The sequence below is a fragment of the Physeter macrocephalus genome, chromosome 6 (assembly GCF_002837175.3).
Source record: "Physeter macrocephalus isolate SW-GA chromosome 6, ASM283717v5, whole genome shotgun sequence".
In the NCBI taxonomy this organism is placed as follows: domain Eukaryota; kingdom Metazoa; phylum Chordata; class Mammalia; order Artiodactyla; family Physeteridae; genus Physeter; species Physeter macrocephalus.
The window spans coordinates 5,874,376-5,900,178 of record NC_041219.1 but is presented as its reverse complement, the minus strand read 5'-3'; the positions used below and the strand labels follow the sequence as shown (position 1 = coordinate 5,900,178).

General features: G+C 37.1%; 2 protein-coding genes across 10 annotated transcripts in view; one reads left to right on the top strand and one right to left on the bottom strand.

Annotated features, from left to right (window-relative positions):
- FRS2 (fibroblast growth factor receptor substrate 2) overlaps positions 1 to 25,803 on the bottom strand; it is a 119,833-nt gene that overhangs the window by 42,226 nt on the left and 51,804 nt on the right. For 2 of the 9 annotated variants that reach the window (XM_007113541.4, XM_007113540.4), the window contains one exon: positions 14,851 to 14,922. The exons of the other annotated variants lie outside the window; for them this stretch is intronic. The gene's annotated coding sequence lies outside the window, so the exon portion shown is untranslated. The remainder of the gene's footprint in view (positions 1 to 14,850; positions 14,923 to 25,803) is intronic. 9 annotated transcript variants of the gene reach the window in all.
- LOC112064700 (40S ribosomal protein S26-like) lies at positions 12,655 to 14,903 on the top strand. The gene is made up of 2 exons (XM_028490339.2): positions 12,655 to 14,290; positions 14,667 to 14,903. Exons 1-2 carry the CDS (start codon positions 14,153 to 14,155, stop codon positions 14,901 to 14,903), a joined length of 375 nt encoding a protein of 124 aa, XP_028346140.1. The 5' UTR covers positions 12,655 to 14,152.

Genomic DNA, 25,803 nt, shown 5'->3' with positions numbered 1-25,803 from the left:
CAAAACTACAATGAGGTATCACCTCACAGAGGTCAGAATGGCCCTCATCAAAAAATCTACAAGCAATAAATGCTGGAGAGGGTGTGGAGAAAAGGGAACACTCTTGCACTGTTGGTGGGAATGTAAATTGATACAGCCACTATGGAGAACAGTATGGAGGTTCCTTAAAAATACAGAACTACCATATGACCCAGCAATTCCACTACTGGGCATATACCATGAGAAAACCATAATTCAAAAACAGTCATGTATCACAATGTTCATTGCAGCACTATTTACAATAGCCAGGACATGGAAGCAACCTAAGTGTCTATCAACAGATGAATGGATAAAGAAGATGTGGCACATATATACAATGGAATATTACTCAGCCATAAAAAGAAATGAAACTGAGTTATTTGTAATGAGGTGGATAGAACTGGAGTCTGTCATACAGAGTGAAGTAAGTCAGAAGGAGATGTAGTGAGGTGGACGGACCCAGAGTCTGTCATACAGAGTGAAGTAAGTCGGAAAGAGAAAAATAAATACTGTATGCTAACGCACATATACGGAATCTGAAAAAAAACGGTACTGACGCACCTAGTGGCAGGGCAGGAATAAAGATGCAGAGGTAGAGAATGGAGTTGAAGACACGGGGAGGGGGAGGGGAGGGGAGGGGAAGCTGGGACAGAGTGAAAGAGTAGCACTGACATATATACACTACCAAATGTAAATTAGATAGCTAGTGGGAAGCTGCCGCATAGCACAGGGAGATCAGCTCGGTGCTTTGCGACCACCTAGAGGGGTGGGATAGGAGTGTGGGAGGGAGATGCAAAAGGGTGGGATATGGGGATACAGCTATACGTATAGCTGATTCACTTTGTTATACAACAGAAACTAACACACCACTGTAAAGCAGTTATACTCCAATAAAGATGTTAAAAAATAAACTTTATTTTTTAGAACAATTTCAGAGGAAAAACTGAGAAGACAGTAGGGTTCCCATATACCCCACACCCAGGGTTATCTATTAACATTTTACATTATTATGAAAAACCTCTGTTACAAGTAATAAACTAATATAAACATAGTATTATTAACCACAGTCCATACTTTATTTAAATTTCCTTAGTTTTTACATAATGTCTTTTCATTTCAGGATCCTATCCAAGATACCACATTATATTTAATCATCATATCCTTTATCCTTTGTAGGCTCCTCCTGGCTATACAGTTTCTCAGGTTTTCCTTGTTTTTGATGACCCCAACGGTCTTGGGGAATCCTGGTCAAGTATTTTGTTGAATGTCCCTCCAATAGGATTTGTCTAATGTTTTTCCTTTTAAAAAAATTCAATTTATTTAAACTAAAAAGAACAAAAACAGTTCATCCATTTCTCCCATCCCCCACCCCTTCCTCTAGTAACCACTACTCTGTTCTAACTATGAGCTGGGGGGCAGGGGGTGATTGGTTTGTTTGGTTTTAGATTCCACATATAAGAAAGATCTTTTACTGATGTGTCTGTTACTGCCTTATTTTACTTAGCATAATGCCCTCAGGTCAATCCATGTTACAAATGTCAAGATTTCCTTCTTTTTTGTGGTTGAATAATATTCTATCGTATATAAATACCACTTATTCTTTAACCACTCATCCATCGATGGACACTTACATTGCTTCCATATGTTGGCTATTACAAATAATGCTGCAATGAACATGGGGGGTGGGGGTGAGTATACCTTTTTGAGCTTGTGTTTTTATTTCCTTCAGATAAATACCCCAAAGTGAAACTGCTGGATCATATGGTAGTTCTAGTTTTAATTTGAGGACCCTCCATACTGTTTTCCATAGTGGCTACAACAATTTACATTCCCACCAACACTGCACAAGGGTCCCCTTTCTTCTACATCCTCACCAGCATTATTTATTTCTAGTCTTATTCATAATTCATTCTAACAGGTGTGAGGTGATATCTCACTGTGGTTTTAATTTGCATTTCCCTGATGATTAATGATGTAGAGAATCTTTTCATGTACCTGTTGGCCACCTGCATGTCTTCCTTAGAAAAATGTCTATTCAGATTTTCTGCCAATTTTTAAATCAGATTTTTTTTTGCTATGGAATTACATGTGTTCTTCATATATTTTGGATATTAACCCCTTATCAGATACATGATTTGCAAATATTTTCTCCCACTCAGTAGGTTGCCTTTTCTTTTTGTTGATGGCTTCCTTTGTTATGCAGAAGTTTTTAGTTTGATGTAATCCCACTTATTTATTTTTGCTTTTGTTGCTTTTGCTTTCAGTGTCAGATTCAAAAAATCATCACCAAGACCTACATCAGGGAGATTCCCATCTATGTTTTCTTCTAGGAGTTTTAATGCTTTCAGGTCTTATGTTCAAGTCTTTAATCCATTTTTAGTTACTTCTCAAGTATGGCATAAGATAGCGATCCAGTTTCCTTCTTTTGCATGTGGTTGTCCAATTTTCCCAACACCATTTATTGAAGAGACTGTCCTTCCCCATTGTATATTCTTGGCTCCTTTGTTGTAAAATAATTGACCATATATGTGTAGGTTTATTTCTGGGCTCTGTATTCCATTCCATTCATTGATCTATGTGTCTGTTTTTATGCCAATATCACAGTCTTAATTACTATAGCTTTATAATGTAGTTTTGGACAAGGGCACATGATGCCTCCAGCTTTGTTCTTCTTTCTCAAAATTGCTGTGGCTATTCGGGGTTTTTTATGGTTCCATAGAAATCTTAGAATTGTGTGTTCTATTACTGTGAAAAAATGCCATTGGAATTTTGATAGGAATTGCATTGAACATGTATTTGGATAATATGAACATTTTAACAATATTAATTCTTCCAATCTATGAGCACTAAATATCCCATTTGTGTCGTCTTCAGTTTCTTTCATTAATCTCTTGTAACTTTCAGTATAAAGATATTTTACCTCCATGGTTAAATTTATTCCTAGGTATTTTATTCTTTTTTATGCAATTGTAAAAATAGCACTCTTTTCTGTATCTCTTTTTGATAGCTCATTACTAGTGTACAGAAACACAATGATTTTTGTGTACTGATTCCATATTCTGCAACTTTACTGAATGCTATTTTTGTTGTTTCACTAACAGTCTGATGGAGTCTTATGGGTTTTCTACATATAGTATCATGTCATCTGCAAATAGTGACAGTTTTACTTCTTCCTTTCCAATTAGGATGCTTTTATTTCTTTTTCTTCCCTAACTGCTCTGGCAAGGACTTCTAATACTATGTTCAATAAAAGTAGTAAGAATGGACATCCTCCTCTTATTCCTGATCTCAGAGGAAAAGCTTTCAACTTTCCATGGTTGAGTATGTTAGCTGTGGGCTTGTCACATGTGGCATTTATTATGTTGAGGTATGTTCCCACTATACCTGCTTTGATAGTTTTTATCCTAAATGGATGTTAAATATTGTCAAATGCTTTTCTTGCATCTACTGAGATGATCATATGATTTTTATCCTTCATTTTGTTAATGTGTATCACACTGACTGATTTGCAGATGTTGAGCCATCCTTGCATCCCTGAAATAAATCTCACTTGATCATGGTCTGTATGTTGTTGAATTTGGTTTGCTAATATTTTGTTCAGGATTTTTACATCTATTTTCATCAGGAATACTAGCCTGTAATTTTCTTTTCTTGAGGCATCCTTGTCTGGTTTTGGTATCAGGCTAATGCTAGCCTCGTAAAATGAGTATGGAAGAGTCTGAGAGGGATTAGTATTAATTCTTCTTGGACTGTTTGGTAGAATTCATTAGTGAAGCTATCTGGTCCTAAACTTTTGTCTGTTGGGAAGTTTTTGATTACTGATTTAATCTCCTTACTCATAATCAGTCTGTTCAGATTTTCTATGTCATCATGATTCAGTCTTGGCAAACTGTATGTTTCTAAGGATTTATCCATTTCTTTTAAGTTGTCCAATTTGTTAGTGATAATTATTCAAAGTAGTCTCTTATGATCCTTTGTATTACTGTAGTTATCAGTTGTAACATCTCCTCTTTCATTTCTGATTTTTTTGAGTCCTCTTTTTTTTTCTTGGTGAGTCTAACTACAGGTTTGTGAATTTTGTTTATCTTTTCAAAGAACCAGCTCTTGGTTTCATGGATCTTTTCTATTGTCTTTTTAGTCTCTAATTTATCTCTGCTCTAACCTTTGTTATTTCCTCCCTTTTAACCTTAGGCTTCATTGGTTCTTCTTTTCCTAGTTCCTTGAGGTGTAAAGTTAGGTTGTTTGAGACTTTTCTCACTTCTTGAAGTAGGCATTTATCACTACAAACTTCCCTCTTAGAACTGCTTTTGCTACATCCCATAAATGTTGGTATGTTACATTTTCATTTGTTTCAAGGTATTTCTGACTTTTCTTTTGATTTCTTCTTTCACCCACTGGTTGTTCAGTAGCATGTTGCTTAATCCCCACAGATTTGTGATTTTTCCAGTTTTCTTAGTGTAATTAATTTCCAGTTTCATACCACTGGGGTCAGAAAAGATGCTTAGTATTTCAATCCTCTTAAATTTATTAAGAGTAGTTTGTGACCTAACATATGATCTATCTTGAAAAATATTCCATATGCATTTGAGAAAAATGTGTACTTTATAGCTTCTGGATAGAGTGTTCTATAAATAACATTTAAGTTCATCTGGTCTAATATGTATTTTAAGGCTGATGTTGCCTTACTGATTTTCTGTTCGGATGATCTATCCATTGGTTTTAGTGGGATATTAAAGTTTCCAACTATCATTGTATTGCTGTCTATTTCTCCCTTTAGGTTTGTTAATATTAGCTTTATATATTTAGGTGCTCCTATGTTGGGTGCATAAATATTTACAAATGTTACTATTCTTGCTGGATTGACCCCTTTATGATTATGTAATGTCCTTTTCCCTTTTTGTCTCTTATTAGTCTTTTGTTTTAAAGTCTATTTTGTCTGATATAAGTAGAGCTACTGCAGCTTTCTTTTGGTTTCCATTTGCATGGAATGTCTTTTTCCATCCTTTCACTTTCAGCCTGTGTATGTCCTTACACCTAAAGTGAATCTCTTGTAGGCAGCATATAGAGAGAGGGGTCTTGTTCCAGCCACTGTGTGTCTTTTGATTGGAGAATTTAGTCCATTTACATTTAAAGTAATTCTTGATAAATGTGTGATTTAATGCCATTTTGTTAATTGTTTTCCAGCTGTTTTTTGTGGTTCCTCTCTATTCCCTTCTTCTATTCCTCTGTTCCTTTGTGGTTGGGTGACTTTCTTTAGTGGTATACTTATTTCTTTCTCTATTTCTCAAGTATTTACCATAGATTTTTGGTTTGTGGCTAACATGAGGCTTACATATAACAACTTATATCTATAACAATCAACTTTAAGATGGTTAAATTTGATCCCATTGTAAAGCTCACTATTATTACCCCCACCCCATTTTATGCTTCTGATGTCACATTTAACAACTTTTTATCTTATATATCCCTTAATTATTGTAATCATAGTTATTTTTACTACTTTTGTCTTTTAAACTTTATACTACCTTTGTGAATGATTAATCTACTACCTCTACTGTATGTTTACCTTTCTTTCATTCTTTCTTTTTTTGCTACTAATTGCTACCCCTTTTCAGCTTAAAGAAGTCCTTTAACATTTCTTGTAAGGCTGGTTTAATGGTGATGAACTCCTTTAGCTTTTGCTTATCTGGAAAACTATCTCTCCTTTACTTCTGAATGATAACTGGGTAGAGTATTCTTGGTTGGGAGATTTTTTTTTCTTTCAGCACTTTGAATATATGCCACTCCCTTCTGGCCTGCAAAGTTTATGCTGAAAAATCTGTTGGTAGTCTTATTGGGGCTCCCCTGCATACAAGTTGTTTTTCTCCTCCTGTTTTTAAGAGTCTCTCTTTTTTTTTTTTTGTTCATGCCTTGCAGCATGGGGGATCTTAGTACCCCAAACAGGGATCAAACGCCATGCCCCCTGCAGTGGAAGTGTGGAGTCCTAACCACTGGACTGCCAGGGAATTCCCTCTCTTTAACTTTTTGACATTTTAATTATAATGTGTCTTAGGGTCTGTCTCCTTGGGCTCCTTTTTTTTTTTTTTTTTTTTTTAATAATTCTTTGAGCATCCTAGATCTGGATGTCTGTTTTCTTCTCCAGGTTAGGGAAGTCTACAGCCATTGTTTCTTCAAATAAGACTTCTGCCCCTTTCTCTCTCTTCTCCTTCTGTGAGCCCTGTGATGTGAATATTAGTCCATTTGATGTCTCATCAATCCCTTAAGTCATCCTCACTTTTTTTCATTCTTTTTTTCTTTTTGCTGCTCTGACTGGGTGAGTTCTATTGCCTTGTTTTTGAGTTAGTTGATCCTTTCTTCTACTTCATCTAGTCTGCTGTTGAATCCCTCTAGTGTATTTTTCAGTTTATTGTATTCTTCAGCTCTGTGACTTCTATTTGGTACTTTCTTATATTTTCCATCTCTTTAAAGTTCTCACTGTGTTCATCCATTCTTCTCCCCAGGTCAGTAAGCATCTTTATAATCATTACTTTGAATAATGTATCAGGTAAATTACTTATCTTCATTTCATTAAGGTTTTTTCCTGAGGTTTTATCTTATTCTCCCATTTAGAACAAATTCCTCTGTTTCTTCATTTTGCTTGACTCTCTGTGTTGGTTTCTACACAACAGATGAAATAACCACTTCTCCCAGTCTTGAAGAAATGGTCCTGTGTAGGAGATGAAACTTGTTGTTCAACTGTGCCTCGGCTCTTGGTTGTCCCTCAAACCTCTGTGCTTCTCTAAGAAGCCTATCATATTTTTAATAGCTCCCAGTAGTAGAAGATGTAACAAGATCTGTCAGCATCCCAAAGGCGAGGATCTCAGCACCTAGACTCAGGCTGACTTGAACTCAGAAACTTGGGCATCAGCTTTTAGAAGTATGAATACATATGCAATCCTGTGGGACTACAAGCATAAGACCTGCTGGCCACCAGAGCCAGGCGATCTGGAGGCGTCTGCTGGGCTACAGTTGCAGAAATCCAGGCTCCAGGAGAGGGGAGATGCTCTTTTCTCAGTGATACTAGTGAGCTGGAGCAAGGCAGAGGAAGAGCACAAAGATGGCAACTACAGCATATGTTCCTTGAGAGTACAGGCCATAGGCCACTCCACAGGCCACTAAATGTGTGCCAAATCTGAAGCCTGCCCCTCAGGCCAAAGCTCCAGGACAAGAGGCTTCCTTCACAGAAAGCCAAGGTCAGGGAGAGGGGTGTGTATGTGCCTCAATCCACTGTTTGTGCAGTGCTCTGGGAGTGGTAGCCTGCCAAAAACCATCTGTCTTAATACCACAGTCCTGTGGGACCCAGGAATGAAAGCCTCCCCATCCCATCCCCCAGCTACCAGAGCCAGGTGATCAAAAGGTGTCCTCTGGGCAGCAGCTGCAAAAACCAGGGCACCAGACATGTGTAAAGCTCTCCTCCAAGAGACACTGGTGCTCTGGAGTATGGCAGAGGATGAGCTCAAAGGTAGTCTCCACCCTCCGAGGTGTCTGGAAAGGATTACAGCCAGTCTCAAGATATGTGTTTAATTAGAAACCCACCCTTCAGGCCACAGTCATGATGACTAGCTAATAGGTCTCCTTCACAGAAAGACTGACGAGCTCCTGGGTCTGCTGCCTCTTGCTATGCTCTGAATTCTTGCTGTGCCCTGGAACTATTTAAGAACTCTTTCTCCGTTGGTTACAGTCCTGTGAGACTCATGAACATAAGCCCCACTGGCCACCAGAGCCACATAATGTAGAGGTGTCCCCTGGCAGCAGCTACAAAAGTTTGAGTAACAGACAGGGGTTTCTGGGAGACACATTATTACAGTCTCATGGGACCAGGGACACAAGCTCCCCTGTCCTCTAGAGCCAGGCAATCAAGAGGAATCCCCAAGGCAGTGGCCACAAAAATCGAGGCACCAGCATGTGAAAGCTCCTTTCTGGGAAATACTGGTGCTCTAGAGCACAACAAAGGGAGAGCATGAAGATGGCACCTGCCAGCCTCTGTCCCCAGAGAACATTCCAGCAGGCTCCTAGATGTGTGCATTAAATTAGATGCCTGCTTCTCAGGCCAGTGCTTTAATATAAGCAAGTCTGGGCACAAGTCAGCTGCCTCTGAGTTGGCTCCTGAAGTAGGTGAGTCTGAGTGCAAAAGCTCTTTAACAGCAGTTTCTCAGACTGCTACAGTCTTGTGGGTCTCAGGACACGAGCCCTCTTGGTTTTCAAAGTTAGATGTTTTCGGGGCTCATCTCTCAAATGTATCTCTTAAAAGCTGGGATGCCTGATGTTGGATTTGAAACCTTCACTCCTCAGGGCGAGGCTCTGGTTTTTGAGTTCCCTCCCACTTATAGAATGTCACACTGAGGGTAGGGTTTATGGCAAGACCTTGACAGTTTTGGGGAATACTGGTCAAGTATTTTGTAGAAGGGCCCTCTACTGGGATTTGTCTAATGTTTTTCTCATGATTAGATGAGAGTTATGGGGTTTAGGGGAGAAGAACACAGAGATAAAGTACCATTTTCATCACATCATATTCCTGGAAGTAGCCTATCACTATGACTTATCACTATTGATATTGATCCTGATCACCTGGCTGAGGTAGTGTTTGCCAAGTTTCTCCACTGTAAAATTACTTCTCCCAAGATCCTTTCATTAGTGTACTCTTTGAAAGTCATTAGCCCACACTTAAAGAGTGGGGAGTTATTTTCTACCCTGTTGAAGATAAACGATCAACCTAAATTATTTAGAGGTCTTCTGCACAGATTTTCTCTTCTCCACTTCTTTATTCAATCATTTATTTATATTAGTATGGAACCAAGGATATTTACTTTATACTTTAGGTTATAATCCAATACTACTTTATACTTATTTTCTTGCTCAAATTATTCCAACTTTGGCCACTGAGAGCTCTTTCAGCCCTTTGTCATGTTCCCATTACCATGGGTTTGTTTGTTGAAGCACCTTCTTACTTTTTGGCACTATAAGATGCTCCAAGCTGATTTTTTTTTCTTTTTTTGGCCAAGCAGCATGTGGGATATTAGTTCCCCAACTAGGGACTGAACTCACACCCCCAACACTGGAAGCACAGAGTCTTAACCATTGGACTGCCAGGGAAGTCCCCAGCCTGATCTTATATATTTCTTGCCCCAGTCGTAGAATCAGCCATTTCTCCAAGAAACCCTGGTTCCCTTCACTGGAGAACTGTATTAGAAACCAAAATCTGAGCATCAGGTGTGCTCCTTATTGGGCTGTCATTGTTTCTAACAGGGCCTTAGTTTTTTTATTAATTAATTAATTTTTGTCTGCATCAGGTCTTCATTGCTGCGTGCGGGCTTTCTCTAGTTGTGACGAAAGGGGGCTGCTCTTCATTGCGGTGCGCAAGCTTCTCATTACAGTGTCTTCTCTTGTTACGGAGCACAGGCTTGGGGCGCACGGGCTTCAGTAGTTGTGGCACTCGGGCTCAGCAGTTGTGGCTCGCAATCTCTAGAGCACAGGCTCAGTAGTTGTGGCGCACGGGCTTAGTTGCTCTGTGGCATGTGGGATGTTCCCAGACCAGGGCTTGAACCCATGTTCCCTGCACTGGAAGGTGGGTTCTTAAACACTGCGCCACCAGCAAAGTCCCAAGAGGGCCTTAGTTTTTAAAAGAAATGTATCTGTTATTTTGTAGGGATCTGCATAACAAAATATAGAAATAAATTCATGCAGAGATTGGAGGCCTATGATATTTTAAAATTAATCAACACGATGGTAGATGTATTCATCATCACTTTTTACAGATGTTTTGAAAAACAATCTGAAAAATGTAAGGGAGACAGTTTTTTTTAAATACACAATTAGGACATGTCATCTTCTTTTGTTTTCCTTTTTTTTAAGGAAAGAGAGACAAATGTAAAATATCAGAAATAAAAAAGAAGCATCATTACGTTTTCTGTAGGTCATCAAGCAGTTCACCAGCTTTTTGGTCTGTGGACCCTTTACAGTTTTAAAAATTATCTGAGGATTTTTCAAAACGAGGTTTTGCTTGGCTGTGTTATATCTATTAATATTTACCAAATTAGAAATTAAATATGAAAATGTTTAAAATATTAGTTTATTTAAAAGAATAAGCCTATTACACATTAACAAAAATTTTATGAAAAAATAACTTTAAAAAAACCTATTTTCCAAGAAATTTAGTGGGGAAAGTGACATTATTTTATATTTTTGCAAATATTTTTAATGTCTGGCTTTAGAGAAGACAGGTGGATTCTTATGACTGATTCTGTGATATGCTGTTTTGGTTAAGGTATATAAGCATATAAAGAAAATCTACATTGTAAAACAGTTATACTCCAATAAAGATGTTAAAAAAAAAGAAAAAGAAAATCTAGCCTCACACAGATATATAATCAGAAAAAAGAATATTTTAATAACTGTTTTAAAAATCACATAACTGTTGATATTTCTGATATTATACCTAAACTCAACAAATAACCTTCTTGAAGGTTAATTACAATGTGGTTTCTAAAACCATATAAATGAACTTTTCGCACTCTGTTACATTAAAATCCACTGGTTTATCTTGCACTTTCAATGGATCTTTTACACATATGTGACTTTGTATCATCATACATTGGTCATTTGGAAAATAACTGGTTGGCAGATTTTTGACACAAGTCAGAATACAACATGAAGGCGAAAAAAAAAATCACACTCTTTAATATCATTACCCATCTCACCAGAAGGTCTTTAAGTATCGGGAAGCTGTCAAGCTCACGGTGTTAGACACAAGTTTTCCACGTTTGCAAATTCCATTTGAAAGTTTGATTGTTTTTTTAACCATTGGCTACAAATACAGCTATTTTTCTTGAAGTGTTAGGCTCACTTAAGTTCATTTTTGAGAAAAACAAATGTCAAATACATAAGTTCGAATAACCAACGTTTTCCTATTCTGTTCTTTCAAGAACAAAAGGGGTGTTACGGAGAAAAGTAGGTAGTTAAGTTCAAAACTCAACTGAACAGGAACTTCTTCTGAAGACGACTATCTTGCTTCAGTATGGAGTAGAAGTGCTTTATGAATTCTTCCCCTTTCATCACACATAATATTAAAAAGATGTGTACTCAAAGGCAAAATGAAATGAAATTAATATTTTTACTGCTTCATCAAAGACATTCTTAAATGAAACTGGATTAAAAAACAACAACAAACTACGAATACATGGCAATGAAGAATATAATTGTTCACTTTGGTACCACTGCCTTAATATGTGCTAAGGTGTCAGCAGTTTTATCCGCCACTGCTTTTGCAGCATCACTGCAAATGTCAACAAAGTGAAAAAATACAAAGAAATCTGTATTATGAAAATAGTTTTGACCTCCCAGACTACCCAGTCGCAGGGACCCACAAAGGTCTACAGAACATACTTTGAAAACTGCTCCAAATTAGATTCCAAAGATAAGAAAATATTACAAGCAAAATTGTAACAAAACATGTTAAATTCCTAGAAAAAAATAACTTACCAAATATGATTCAAGAAGAAATAAAAATATGAATAGTATTATAATCTTAAAAAAAAAAAAATCAATCAGGAATCAAAAAATCCTCCCGTAAAGAAATTCTAGGCCTGGATGGCTTTAACAGATGAATTCTGTCAAATGTGCAAGAAAAATAATTTTCCATGATGTATTCCAAAGAACAGTTACCCTCTCTGACTTCCAAAGAAGATACCCTCTCTGATTCATTTTGAGACTAGTATAACCTTGACACGAAAATCCAAAAAAGAGCACAGCCTATAAAAAAAAAAAAATTATAGGCTGATATCCTTCATGAATATTAGCGTGAAATTCTTAAAATATTAGCAAACTGAGTGCGGTAACATATAAGGTATCAAAGGTTGGTCTAATGTTAGGAAAAATGAAGTAATTCTCCATGTTAATAAACAAAAGAAGAAAAAAATCATATCGTTGTTAACAGACTCAGAGAAGAGGAATCTTTTCAGAGGTTTTTCTCAACAGAAAAGGAAAGCTATAAGGCTGTTTTGGGAGACTCAGCTCCGTGGATTCAAGGAAAAAGCAAGCTGCAATACTCAAGGAAAGCACAAGCCTCTGTAAGACAAAGGTGCTACCAGTATCACCTTTCTCAAAAGAAAAAACTTAAGGTCAAGAATCCTAACCAAGTTTTTATGTTTCATATCAAATGCAGTCATGGTTGATGTGTCCTCACACAGCTGTTCTGGCAGTCCACTAACAAACTTCTTGTAAAATCAATCTGTAAGACAAAGGTGGCCTATGATGTTGCCCTGCCCACCCCCCAACGCCCCCATCCCCCTCCCCGCCACTTAATCATTTGCATTCAAAACGAGATGAATGGAAAAACTATTCTTTTATCATTATTCAGAATACCTGGGTATAAGTACCTTTTCCCCTACCTCACTGCTACCTGAGCAGGGCTCCCAACCTAAAAGAAGCACTACTGTTTCCACTGGCACAGTTATTAAGCAAGTCTAGCAGAAACCACCTTATCTAAATCAAAACAGACCTGAGGTTAGCTGTAGCTGATTAAATCAGGAAATCAAATATACACATTATTTTATATTTTACATTATTATATAATATAAATATATTATATAATATGGTGAGGTGGATGGACCTAGAGTCTGTCATACAGAGTGAAGTAAGTCAGAAAGAGAAAAACAAATACTGTATGCTATCACATACATATGGAATCTAAAAAAAACAAAACAAAACCTAGAAGAACCTAGGGGCAGGACAGGAATAAAGACGCAGACGTAGAGAATGGACTTGAGGACACGGGGAGGGGGAAGGGTAAGCTGGGATGAAGTGAGAGAGTGGCATGTACATATACACACTACCAAATGTAAAACAGATAGCTACTGGGAAGCAGCCACATAGCACAGGGAGATCTGCTCAGTGCTTTGTGACCACATAAAGGGGTGGGAGAGGGAGGGTGGGAGGGAGAAGCAAGAGGGAGGAGATATGGGGATATATGTATATGTACAGCTGATTCACTTTGTTATAAAGCAGAAACTAACACACCATTGTAAAGCAATTATACTCCAATAAAGATGTTAAAAATAAATATGTTAAGTATCATATATATGACTATTACTTACACACACACACACACACACTCACACACACACCCCTTAAACATTTTATTTTAGCTTGAGCAAGTAAAAGGGGATGAATTATCCAAACTTAGTGCCAAGGATTTTTTTTTTTAAATGGGGGCCTGATGATTGGAACTCTGTGCCATATTTCTTACATAAACCTTATCTAAAATGTATATTTATTTCAAATGGATCAAGGATTTCCATTTCTGGCAACATGGTAGATTAGGTGCCCAGACTGTCTGAATCTAAAATGCTGTATAGGGCTTCCCTGGTGGTGCAGTGGTTAAGAATCTGCCTGCCAATGCAGGGGACACGGGTTCGAGCCCTGGTCTGGGAAAATCCCACATGCCGCGGAGCAACTAAGCCCGTGAGGCACAACTAATGAGCCTGCGCATCTAGAGCCTGTGCTCCGCAACAAGAGAAGCCACAACAATGAGAAGCCAGCGCACCGCGATGAAGAGTAGCCCCCCACTCGCCGCAACTAGAGAAAGCCCGCGCACAGGAACAAAAACCCAACACACCCAAAAATAAATAAATAAATTTATTAAAGGAAAAAAAATGCTGTATAAATTTTTTTAAATATTTTTAAACTTCTTAATTTGGCACAAACATACAGACACTATGGAAGGCGGCTCTTGACATTAATGTTACCTCACAGCAATGCTTTGAGAACTACAAAGTGCTGGAGACAGGATACATATTCTGAGACTCCCAATATGGAGACGTAATCAAAGAACCTTGCATATAGCTGAAAATCTGAAAGGCATACAACTGAATGAGCAGTAAACCTATCTAGCAGAAGGTGACAGCAAGCAAACTTGCCTTCTTTAATCTTAGTGCTGGTAAAAGGAAGAAAAAAAAATCTCCCGTGAGAATTTATAACTACAAGCCAGTTCTTATATGAGTGTGTGGAGAAGGAAAAAGATGAAAAGGGGTGAGAAACATGGAAAACAGATTAAAGGTCTAATGTATGTCTAACCGGAATTATAAACTCCTCACCTCCAATGACCAAGGAAAGAAGGAACAATGGTCAAACCAAAAAGGGCTGTTGCCTCTTGCAGCATATTCACTGTACTAACTGCACCAGATATGTACCCAAGGACAAGGCCATTAAGAAGCTGATCACTGGAAATATAGAAGAGGCATGAGAGGGGCTTCCCTGGTGGCACAGTGGTTAAGAATCACCTGCCAACGCAGGGGACACAGATTCGAGCCCTGGTCCAGGAAGATCTCACATGCCGCGGAGCAACTAAGCTTGTGCGCCACAACTACTGAGCCTGCACTCTGGAGCCACAACTACTGAGCCCATGCGCCACAACTACTGAAGCCCGCGCGCCTACAGCTCGTGCTCCGCAACGAGAGGCCAACCGCAATAAGAAGCCCACGCACCACAACAAAGAATAGCTCCCGCTCGCCGTAACTAGAGAAAGCCCGCACGCAGCAACAAAGACCCAATGCAGCCAAAAATAAAAATAAATAAATAAATAAATTTTTTAAAATAAATAAATAAAATGAAACATTAAAAAAAAAAGAAGCGGCATGAGAAACATTTCCGAAGTGAGAGTCTTTAATACCTATGTGGTTTCCAAACTGTATGTGAAACTACACTGCTGTGTGAGTTGCATAACTGACAACAGGGAAGTCAAGAGTCATCCTCATGAAGCCCAGAAAAACCATACACCCCATCCTGATTTAGACTTACAGATGCTGCCTCATGACCTCTGCCAAAGCCCATGTAAGGAGCTGAATCCTTAAGGACTGAAGAAAACCTGTCCTTTGGGGGAAAAAAAGAGAAAATTATACCTTTTAAAACAGTTGTAGAAAGCAAAAATAAAGAAAATAATAGGCATTACTCAAAGAGATAAAGGTCAAGAATTTAACATAATTATCCGAAGACATCCTCAGATCCAGGAAGCCCAAAGAATCCCAGGTAGGATTATAAATAATAAAATAAAATAATGAAGTAGAAGAAAAGAACATCTCAATACATTATATAAAACTGCAGAACACCCAAGGGGGGCAAAAAGGCTTGAAAACAGTCAAATAAAAGATATATACAAAGAAAGGGCAATTATACTTCTCAACAGTAACACTGACAGTCAAAAGACATGAATAATGACCTCAATGTAATGAGAAAACTTAGAATTCTACAGAGAAATCAGAGAAATTATCTTCAAGAATGAGGATATATCGATATAAAGACATCTTCAGATAACAAACAAAAAAGTGTCCTTTTCACTAAAAGACTTCCACTAAAGGAAATTCTAAAGGATGTACTTCAGGTAGAAAAAAATTACCTCATAGGGAAGGTCTCAAATACAAAAAGGGATAATGAACCAAGAAAAGAGTAAATAAATTTAAACAAAGACTGACTACCTAAAACAATAATGTGTCTATAAATGTGTATGTATGCAGGAGAGAAATATTCCAAAACTATAACAATAGAGGATGGTGTTCCAGGTTGGGAGGAGGACAATCAGAGCATTTTAAAATTATGCTATTCAGGAACAGGTTAAAGATACTGATTTAGACTTTTCCTTACAAAAAAGGATACATGTTAAAATATACAGATAAAAACACTAAAAGCATAAAGAATATATTAACTTATAAATAAGCATGCATGTGTGCAAGATGTTGCGGGGTGGGATGGAATGAGAAGAAAGCATGCTCAATGAAGACATTACACACATAGCTCAACACAAAAAACTGGAAAATGGGAGAAAGGGGGAGTAGGACAAACATAAGGACTACAGGCAAAGACAGAAATAAATCCAAATCTAAGAGCAATCACAAAAGACTGAAATTCTCCAGGAAAAAAATAAAGATTGTAGGGCTTCCCTGGTGGTGCAGTGGTTGAGAGTCCGCCTGCCGATGCAGGGGACACAGGTTCGTGGCCCGGTCTGGGAAGATCCCACATGCCGCGGAGTGGATAGGCCCGAGAGCCATGGCCGCTGAGCCTGCGCGTCCGGAGCCTGTGCTCCGCAACAGGAGAGGCCACAACTGTGAGAGGCCCGCGTACCGCAAAAAAATAAATAAATAAAAATAAAAAATAAAGATTGTCAATCAGAACAAAAACACAAGTCACCCATACCCTATTTACAAAATACAAACCAAAACACAGAACCAATGAAAAGCTAAGGAATGGAAAATACTAATAATCAAAAGGAAGCTAGAATAGCTATATTAATCCAAGCAAACAGCCAACAACAGTAATAAAGCCATAAGGCTAAAAATGTCTTTACACAGAAAGCCTTTTCATAATGACAAAAAGTTCAATTCAACACAAAGAACAATTCTAAATCTGTAAGTACTTAATAACATAGCCTCAAAATAAATAAAATAAAAATTAATATATCTACAACAAAGAGAAATTGACAAACCTACTACTATGTGAGAGATATTAACATGTCTTTCTCAGTAGAGAAACTGATAGAGAAGTTCCAAAATAAAACCAAACCAAAATCCAAAACAAAACCTAGACAGACAAACATTAAAGATGTGAATTGAACAATTAATAAGCTCATGGACATATTATATAACACTGTAATAAAAAACTGGACAATTCACATTCTTTCCAAATGCACATGGAACATTTATGAAAACTAGCTATATACTAGGTCTTAAAATTAGTCTCTCAAATTTTCTTATGGTCTCTGACCATAATGAAATAAACAGAACTGTATAATAAAAATTTTCATTTTAAAAGTTATATGTTTTGGGGCTTCCCTGGTGGCGCAGTGGTTGAGAGCCCGCCTGCCGATGCAGGGGAAAAAAAACCCCTAAAAATTCTGAGAAAGTAGAAAAAAATAATAAACAGCAGGACTTAAAAGGTATGAAAACATTTACAAAAGAGATGATCAAGAGTCAAAAGCTCATTCTTTAAAACAATGATTAATATGATAATCCTCTGAAAAAACTATTTGAGTAAAAGAAAAAACAAACTAAAAAAATGAAAAGGGAACATCATTACAGATGCTATAGAGATTCAACTGATAAGAGGATATTATGGACAATTTTACAGCAATAAATTTGAATTAGGAATATTTTGAAAAAATATAGACAATACAATCTGTTAAAAATGATTCAAAAAGAAATGACTCATACTTTCTGATTTCAAAACTCACTACTACAAAGCTACCACCATCAAGCATCAAATCAGCAAGTGTGGTAGTGACATAGATCAAATGGAACAGAACTGAGAATCTAGAAATAAACCCATACATTTTTAGTCAACTGATTTTCAACAAGCAATAAATTTGAATTAGGAATATTTTGAAAAAATATAGACAATACAATCTGTTAAAAATGATTCAAAAAGAAATGACTCATACTTTCTGATTTCAAAACTCACTACTACAAAGCTACCATCATCAAGCATCAAATCAGCAAGTGTGGTAGTGACATATAGATCAAATGGAACAGAACTGAGAATCTAGAAATAAACCCATACATTTTTAGTCAACTGATTTTCAACGAGAATGCCTAGACAACTCAATGTGGAAAGAACAGTCTCTTCAACAACTGGTGCTGGGACAACTGGATTTGCAATTGTAAAATAATGAGGTAGGGCCTCTACCTCACTATACACAAAAATTAACTCAAAATGGATCAAGGACCTATATTTAAGAGCTAAAAATCATAAAACTCTTAGCAGAGAACATAAATCTTCATGAGTTTAAATTAGGCAAAAGTTTCTTTCACATGATACCAAAATCACAAGCAGGGCTTCCCCAGTGGCGCAGTGGTTAAGAATCCGCCTGCCAATTCAGGGGACACAGGTTCAAGCCCTGGTCCGGGAAGATACCACATGTCGCAGAGCAACTAAGCCTGTGCACCACAACTACTGAGCCTGCACTCTAGAGTTCGTGAGCCACAACTACTGAGCCCGAGTGCCACAACTACTGAAACCTGTGCGCCTCGAGCCCATGCTCTGCAACAAGAGAAGCCACCCAATGAGAAGCCCACACACAGCAACAAAGAGTAGCCCCCGCACAGCAACAAAGACCCAATGCAGCCAAAAATAAAAATATAAATATAAATTTAAAAAAAAAATCACAAGCAACAAGAGAAAAAACAGACAAGCTGCACTTCATCGAAATAAAAAGCTTTTGTGTTTCAAAGGACACTATCAAAAAAGTGAAAGGACAATCCAAAGAATGGAAAAAAATATTTGGAAATCATATATCTGAAAAAAGTCTAACATCCAGAATATATAAAGAAATCTTACAGCTCAACAATAAAAAATTCCAGGGCCTTCCCTGGTGGTGCAGTGGTTAAGAATCCGCCTGCCAATGCAAGGCACACGGGTTCGAGCCCTGGTCCGGGAATATCCCACATGCCGCAGAGCAACTAAGCCCGTGTGCCACAACTACCGAGCCTGAACTCTAGAGCCCACGAGCCACAACTACTGAAGCCCATGCACCTGGAGCCAGTACTCTGCAACAAGAGAAGCCACCACAATGAAAAGCCCACACACCGCAATGAAGAGTAGTCCCTGCTCGCCGCAACTAGAGAAAGCTCGCACGCAGCAATGAAGACCCAACGCAGCCAAAAATTAAAAAAAAAAAAAAAAAATACAATTTTAAAATGGACAAAAGATTTGAATAGACATTTCTCCAAAGAAGATAAAAAAATGGCCAAAAGAACTGAGAAGATGCTCTACATCACTAGTCATTAGGAAAATGCAAATCAAAACCACAATAAGATTCCACGTCACACCCTCTAAGATGGCTATAATCAAAAACACAGACAACAGTAAATGTTGGCAAGGATGTGGAGAAACACCCTCATACACTGCTTGTGGGACTATAAAATCGTGTAACTGAATTGGAAAACAGTTAGGTAGATCCTAAAAAGGTTAAACATAATAGCACTACCATATGACCCAAGAGGCCCACTCCTACGTATACACCCCCAAAATTTGAAAACATATGTGCACAGAGAACTTGTACATGGAGGGTCACAACAGCATTATTCATAATAGCCAAAAAATGGAAACAATACAAATATGCATCAACTGATTAATGTATAAACAGAATGTGGTATATCCACACAATGGAATCGTATTCCATCATAAAAAGGAATGAAGTGCTAACACTAGCTACAAGATGTATGAACTCTGAAAACATCACACTAAGGCAAAAAAGGCCATATATGACTCCATTTATAGGAAATGACCAGAACAGAAAACTCTATAGAGACAGAAAGCAGATTACTGGTTGTCAAGGGATGAGGGAAGGGAGAATGGGGAGTGACTGCTAATGAGTATGGGGTTTCTTTTTAGGATGATGGAAATGTTCTGGAAATAGTGGTGATGGTTATAAAACTTTGTGATTATTCTTTAGAAAAAAAAAAACATTGAATTTTACACTTTAAAGGGGTGAATTTTATGGTATGTGAATTATATATCAATATTTAAAAGACAAATCAACTGACCATTTAAAAGAGAGAACCTGGGCTTCCCTGGTGGCGCAGTGGTTGGGAATCAGCCTGCCAATGCAGGGGACGCAGGTTCGTGCCCTGGTCCGGGAGGATCCCACATGCCACGGAGCAACTAAGCCCATGTGCCACAACTGCTGAGCCTGGCTCTGGAGCCCGCAAGCCACAACTACTGAACCTGCATGCTGCAACTGCTGAAGCCTGTGCGCCTAGAGCCCGCGCCCCACAACAAGAGAAGCCACCGCAATGAGAAGCCCGCGCTCCGCAACGAAGAGTGGCCCCCGCTCGCCACAGCTAGAGAAAGCCCGCACGCAGCAGCGAGGACCCAACACAGCCAAAAAAATAAATTAATTAAATAAAATAAAGAAAGAAATAGAAAAATAAATAAATAAAATAAAAGAGAGAACCTGACTAGATGAATAATCATGAAAAAAATTAAGCAGCTATAGTTTAAAATCTTTCCACTAAAAAAGTATCAAGCCCAGATTTTCTTACGGGTAAGTCCTACCAAATAGTCAAGGAACAACAAATAATTACAACCTTAAATAAATTCTTCTAGAGAATAGTAAAAAAAGGGAAACACTTTCTAAATCATATCAAAATCCAAACAGGACAAAGGGTGCCAAGACCATTCAGTGGGGGAAGAAACAGTCTTTCCAACAAATGGTGCTGGGAAAACTGGATATCCACACACAAAAGAATAAACTTGGACCCTTACCTTACACCATATATAGAAATTAACTCAAAATGGATTAAAGACCTAAACATAAGACCTAAAACTATAAAATTTTTTGAAGAAAACAGAAAAAAAGCTTCATGACATTGCATTTGGCAAGGATTTCCTGGACATAACATCAAAGCCACAGACAACAAAAGTAAAAACAGATAAATTGGACTACATCAAAATTCAAAACTTCTGTGCATCAAAGGAAACAACAGAATGAAAAGGTAGCCTATGGAATGGGAGAAGATCCTTGCAAATCATATCTCTGATAAGGGGTTAATATCTAGACTACATAAAGAACTCCTACAACTCAGCCTAACAACAACAACGAAAACAAATAACCCAATTTAAAAATGGGCAAGGGACTTGATTAGACACTTCTCCAAAGAAAATGTATAAATGGCCAACAAGAACATGAAAAGATATTCGACATCACTAGTCCCTACAGAAATGCAAATCAAAACTGCAATGAGCTATTACCTCTCACCCTTAGAATGGCTACTATCAAAAAAACAGGAAATTGGGGGGGAAAAAATACAGAAAGTAAGTGTTGGCAAGGATGTGGAGAAATTGGAACCCTTGTGCATTGCTGGTGTAAGGTAAATGGTACAGCTGCTGTGAAAAACAGGAAGATGGTTCCTCAAAAAATTAAAAATAAAATTACCATCTGATCCAGCAATACTGCTTCTGGGTATATATCCAGAAGAACTGAAGCAGAGTCTCAAAGAGATATTTGCACGTCCAAGTTCGCAGCAGCATTATTCAGAATAGTCAAAAGGTGAAAGCAACATAACTTTCCATTGACAGAAGAATGGATAACAAAATATTTTATACATACAGCGGTATATTATTCAGCCTTAAAAAGGAAATTTTGACACATGCTACAACATGGATGAACTAAGTGAAATAAACCAGGCACAAAAAGATAATAAAAATACTGTATGGTTTCACTTATAAGAGGTAACTAGAGCAGCCAGACACATTAAAAAAAAAGTAGACTGGTGTCTGTCAGGGGACATGGGGAGGGGGAAATGTGGAAGAGTTTTTTATTGGGCACAGAGTTTCAGTTTTGCAAAAAGTTCTGCAGACTGGATGAACAACAATGTGAATATACTTAACACTAACTACTTTAAAATGATTAAGAATGTAAATTTTATGTTAGGTGTATTTTACTACAATTTTAAAAAAATTATAATCATTAAAAAAGAGATTTTTTTAAAAATCCAACCAGGACAATATGAAAAAAGAAAATTACAGGCTAGAGTCATGTACACTGATGTAAAAAACAATCCTACACAGAACATAAGCAAATCAATCCAGTAATTTATAAAAAAGATAATCCACTGTGACTAAATTGGGTTTATCCCAGGAATGCTTAGTTAGCCTAATTTGAAAATCAAGGTAACTGACTGACCACATTAACAGGTTAAGGGGAAAAACATTTGATCATTTTGAGTTACAGAAAAGCCTATCAATACAGCTTAACATCTATTCATGATTTAGAACAATCAAAATACAACCCTTAACAAGGTACGAATACAATGAAACCTCCTTAACTTGATAAAGGAGGGTTTTTTCTCTTAAAAAAAAAAAAAACTACAAGTGTAATTTTATTTTAATTCTATTGAATATAGTCGACTTAACAACGTTGTGTTAATTTCTGCTATACAGCAAAGTGACTCAGTTATATTTTTTTTATATCTTCTTCCATTATGGTTTACCCCAGGATATCGAATATAGTTCCCTGTGCGATATATACAGTAGGACCTTGCTGTTTATCCATCCTATATATAATAGTTTGCATCTGCTAATCCCAAACTCCCACTCCTTCCCTCTCCCACCTGCTCTCCCTGCTGGCAACCACAAGTCTGTCCTCTGTATCTGAGTCTGTTTCTGTTTCGTAGATGAGTTCATCTATGTAATATTTTAGATTCCACATATAAGTGATATCCTGTAGTATTTGTCTTTCTTTTTTTGACTTACTCCACTTAGTATGATAATCATTAGGTCCATCCATGCTGCTGCAAATGACATGATTTCATTCTTTTGTATGGCTGAGTAGTATTCCATTGTGTGTGTGTATGTGTGTGTGTGTATACACACACACACACACACACACACACACACACACACACACACCCCACTTCTTATCCATTCATCTGTTGATGGATATTTAGGTTGTTTCCATGTCTTGGCTACCGTAAACAGTGCTGCTATGAACATAGTTTCATGTATCCCTTCGAATTATAGCTTTGTCTGGGTATATGCCCAGGAGTGGGATTGCTGGATCATCTGGCAACTCTATTTTTTGTTTTTTTGAGGAACCTCCATACTGTTTTCTATAGTGGTTATACCAAGTTACATTCCCACCAACAGTGTAAGAGGGTTCCCTTTTCTCCACATTCTCTCCAGCATTTGTGATTTGTAGACTTTTTAATGATGGCCATTCTGACTGGTGTGAGGTGGTACCTCATTGTAGTTTTGATTTACATTTTTTTCTAATAATTAGCAATGCTGAGCATCTTTTCATGTGCCTACTGGCCATGTGCATGTCTTCTTTGGAGAAATGTCTATTTAGGTCTTCTGCCCATTTTTCGATTGGGTTGTTTTTTTTGTTATTGAATCTACAAGTGTAATTTTAAATGGTAACATTTGAAAGCATTTCCTTTGAGATCAGAAACAAGACAGGAAACAAAACCATGAGTATCTGAAGATATCTAAGAAAGTACAGTAATAATTCAGAGGTAGACAAACAGACCAAAGATATAGAAGAAAGAGTACAGAAAGGAAACTAACCCATATATGAAAACTTGATTTATGAAATAGAGAATTTTGCATAACAGGAAGGAAATGAAGAACTATTTCAATAAACAGTGCTGGAATAACCAATTATCCAAACAGAAAGAATCAATTCATAATCCATACCTCTCACAAAAATCAATTATTGAGAGATTAAAGAATTAAATGTAAAAAGTATAACCATAAAGCTTTTAGTTGATAGAGAAGAATATCTTTATGACCTCTGAATAGGAAAAGATTAAGATAAACTATAAAGAAAAAAAACCATATATTTAACTATATTAAAGTTAAGGACTATTATGAGGTATATATGTAAACCAATTATATTCTATTGTGTTTGGGAGGAAAGGGTACAACTTATAGAGAATGTCATCAAAAGTTATCAAGGTATACATGAAATATGTCAACTAACCAACTGAATTCAAAGATCAAATGTTTTAATCTTTTAATTTCCCTCCATATTTTATAAATAATTCAATTAAAGAGCAATCATGTCAAAGCCAGTAGACTACCTGAAAAAAATAATATAATGCTAATGTAACACAGAGCTGTCAATGTTCCAACTACTTCACATCTTAAATATATTATATATTTATACTGTCACTTAAGATCAACATGTTATTGTAGGGACTTGGAAAAAAGAATTTAAAAAAAAAACAGTCTCATGGTTCAGTAAGTGTCTGCATCAACATTTGTGTCTGTATCTCATTGCAAATATTAGCAATGATGCCCATGATAAAATCTAAATAGTGTTTCAGGTAAGTGGGATGTTACTTTGACCTTTCCCACTGCTCCTTGAATCATATTTTTTACCAAAATCCAGAACCTATCTTTGGATGCTTTAGGGAAGAAACACTTAATATATTAAGATAAGATCTCCCTTGGAGAAATAGTAAGGACTTTTTAAAAAGAAGAAATGGCGCAAATAGACAACATATTCTTAGGACTTCCAAATAATTCTGAAATTAAAAATGGAAAAGAAATAAACGCAATTACAAGGAACACTTCATGCACTTGGGAAACTATTAACACTGTATATATGACTGAAAGGAATGAGTTGGAAAGAACATTTATCCCAAGATAAATTTTTTAACAATATGAAGGTATATGTCCACCAAGGAAAATAAATCCATTCCCATTTCATCCACCATCAAAAACATCCTTCCCTTTACCCAAAACACACACATATATATACAAGATAAATGTTTTCAACCTAAACTGTAAGCCTCTGGCTCACATGAAAACAAAACGATTTTAACCACGCACAAGCTCCAGCACTCAGTCTTGTAGTTTCTACATGCTGCCCACACAGCACTTTGTGAGCATGTGATTAGGAGGAATGATGCACAATCACACCACATTCCTTCCCTCAGCTCACACATCAAGAACTTGCCCTCTCAGCTGCATTCTTCTCCAAACAGCCATGGTCACCTTAGCAACCCTATGCTCCTAATATGGACAGCTGCTCCATTTAAAGTCAGCCCTTCTTGGCAGGGAATATGCTTGTTCTTCAAATTGGGGGAGAGAGGAGAGGTTTTCCTTTCAATACACATTGCAGGGGTTGATTTAACTTGATCAGCACTTTTGTTCTGCGGCAGCAATTTGTGTTGAGTTTCAACCTATTTTGAGGGTTTCTTTCTTTTATTTTTTTTCATCTAAAAGCAAATGGCTAAAAAATAAAATCAAGGCAGCTCATATGGAATTCTAAGGAAGAATGGAACATGAAACAAATATGTATCTGAAATAACTGTATTCTTTTATAAATTGATGAAGCTATCCACATTTTTGAAAGTTAAAATTTACTTAAATTGAACTGTAACATCTAAAGCCTTAATATACAATAAGAAATCAGTCAGAAGACCTGTCATAGCCTATTTCTGAACTACAAAAACATTGCTAAGCTTCGAAGTGCTATGACTCCAATCTATTTAATAGATTATGAGTTGATCTGTATCCCTTTATCCCACCATCTACATGTGAAATCTTTCCACAGGGCTCAAAAGTAAACTAGGTATTGAAACCAAATGATTAGTATATCTGAGGACCCTCCAGACCTAGAATGACCTAGGATAGCACTGATTACTCAAAACCAATCTTGATCTATGCTTGTACCACTAAAGCTGGGTCTGAACCCAAGTAAGTCTCTCAGGGTAAAAGAAACAGGTTTATAATACAGTTTGCCTGATTTTCATACTGCAAACAAATTATTTGGGGGGAAGGGATTACCGTATTCTGAAATAATGTGAGATCAAACTGTTCGTTCCATACCCACAAAAGGATTCTAATCCCCACTTGTTAAAATTAAACACCTAATTTTTAAGTATAGTTAACAGGCATGTTCAAAACTAAAAAAAATTAAATTTATGGTATTTGTTCTAAGTTGGAAAGTTTATGAAATAATTTTCTATATAACTGATGGACAAAATCTATATTAATTTATTAAGTGCCGTTTCAGTGAATGTTAAGGTTAAGTGAATAACATCTACATTACTTATTGGTTTTATTTTTGTTTGTATATGTGTTTTTTTTAAACTTCTCAGGCTATGAGGTTCTTTTTGGTTAGAAACATTTCTTCCATGTTAAAACTATCCTTCGGGCTTCCCTGGTGGCGCAGCGGTTGCGCGTCCGCCTGCCGGTGCAGGGGAACCGGGTTCGCGCCCCGGTCTGGGAGGATCCCACATGCCGCGGAGCGGC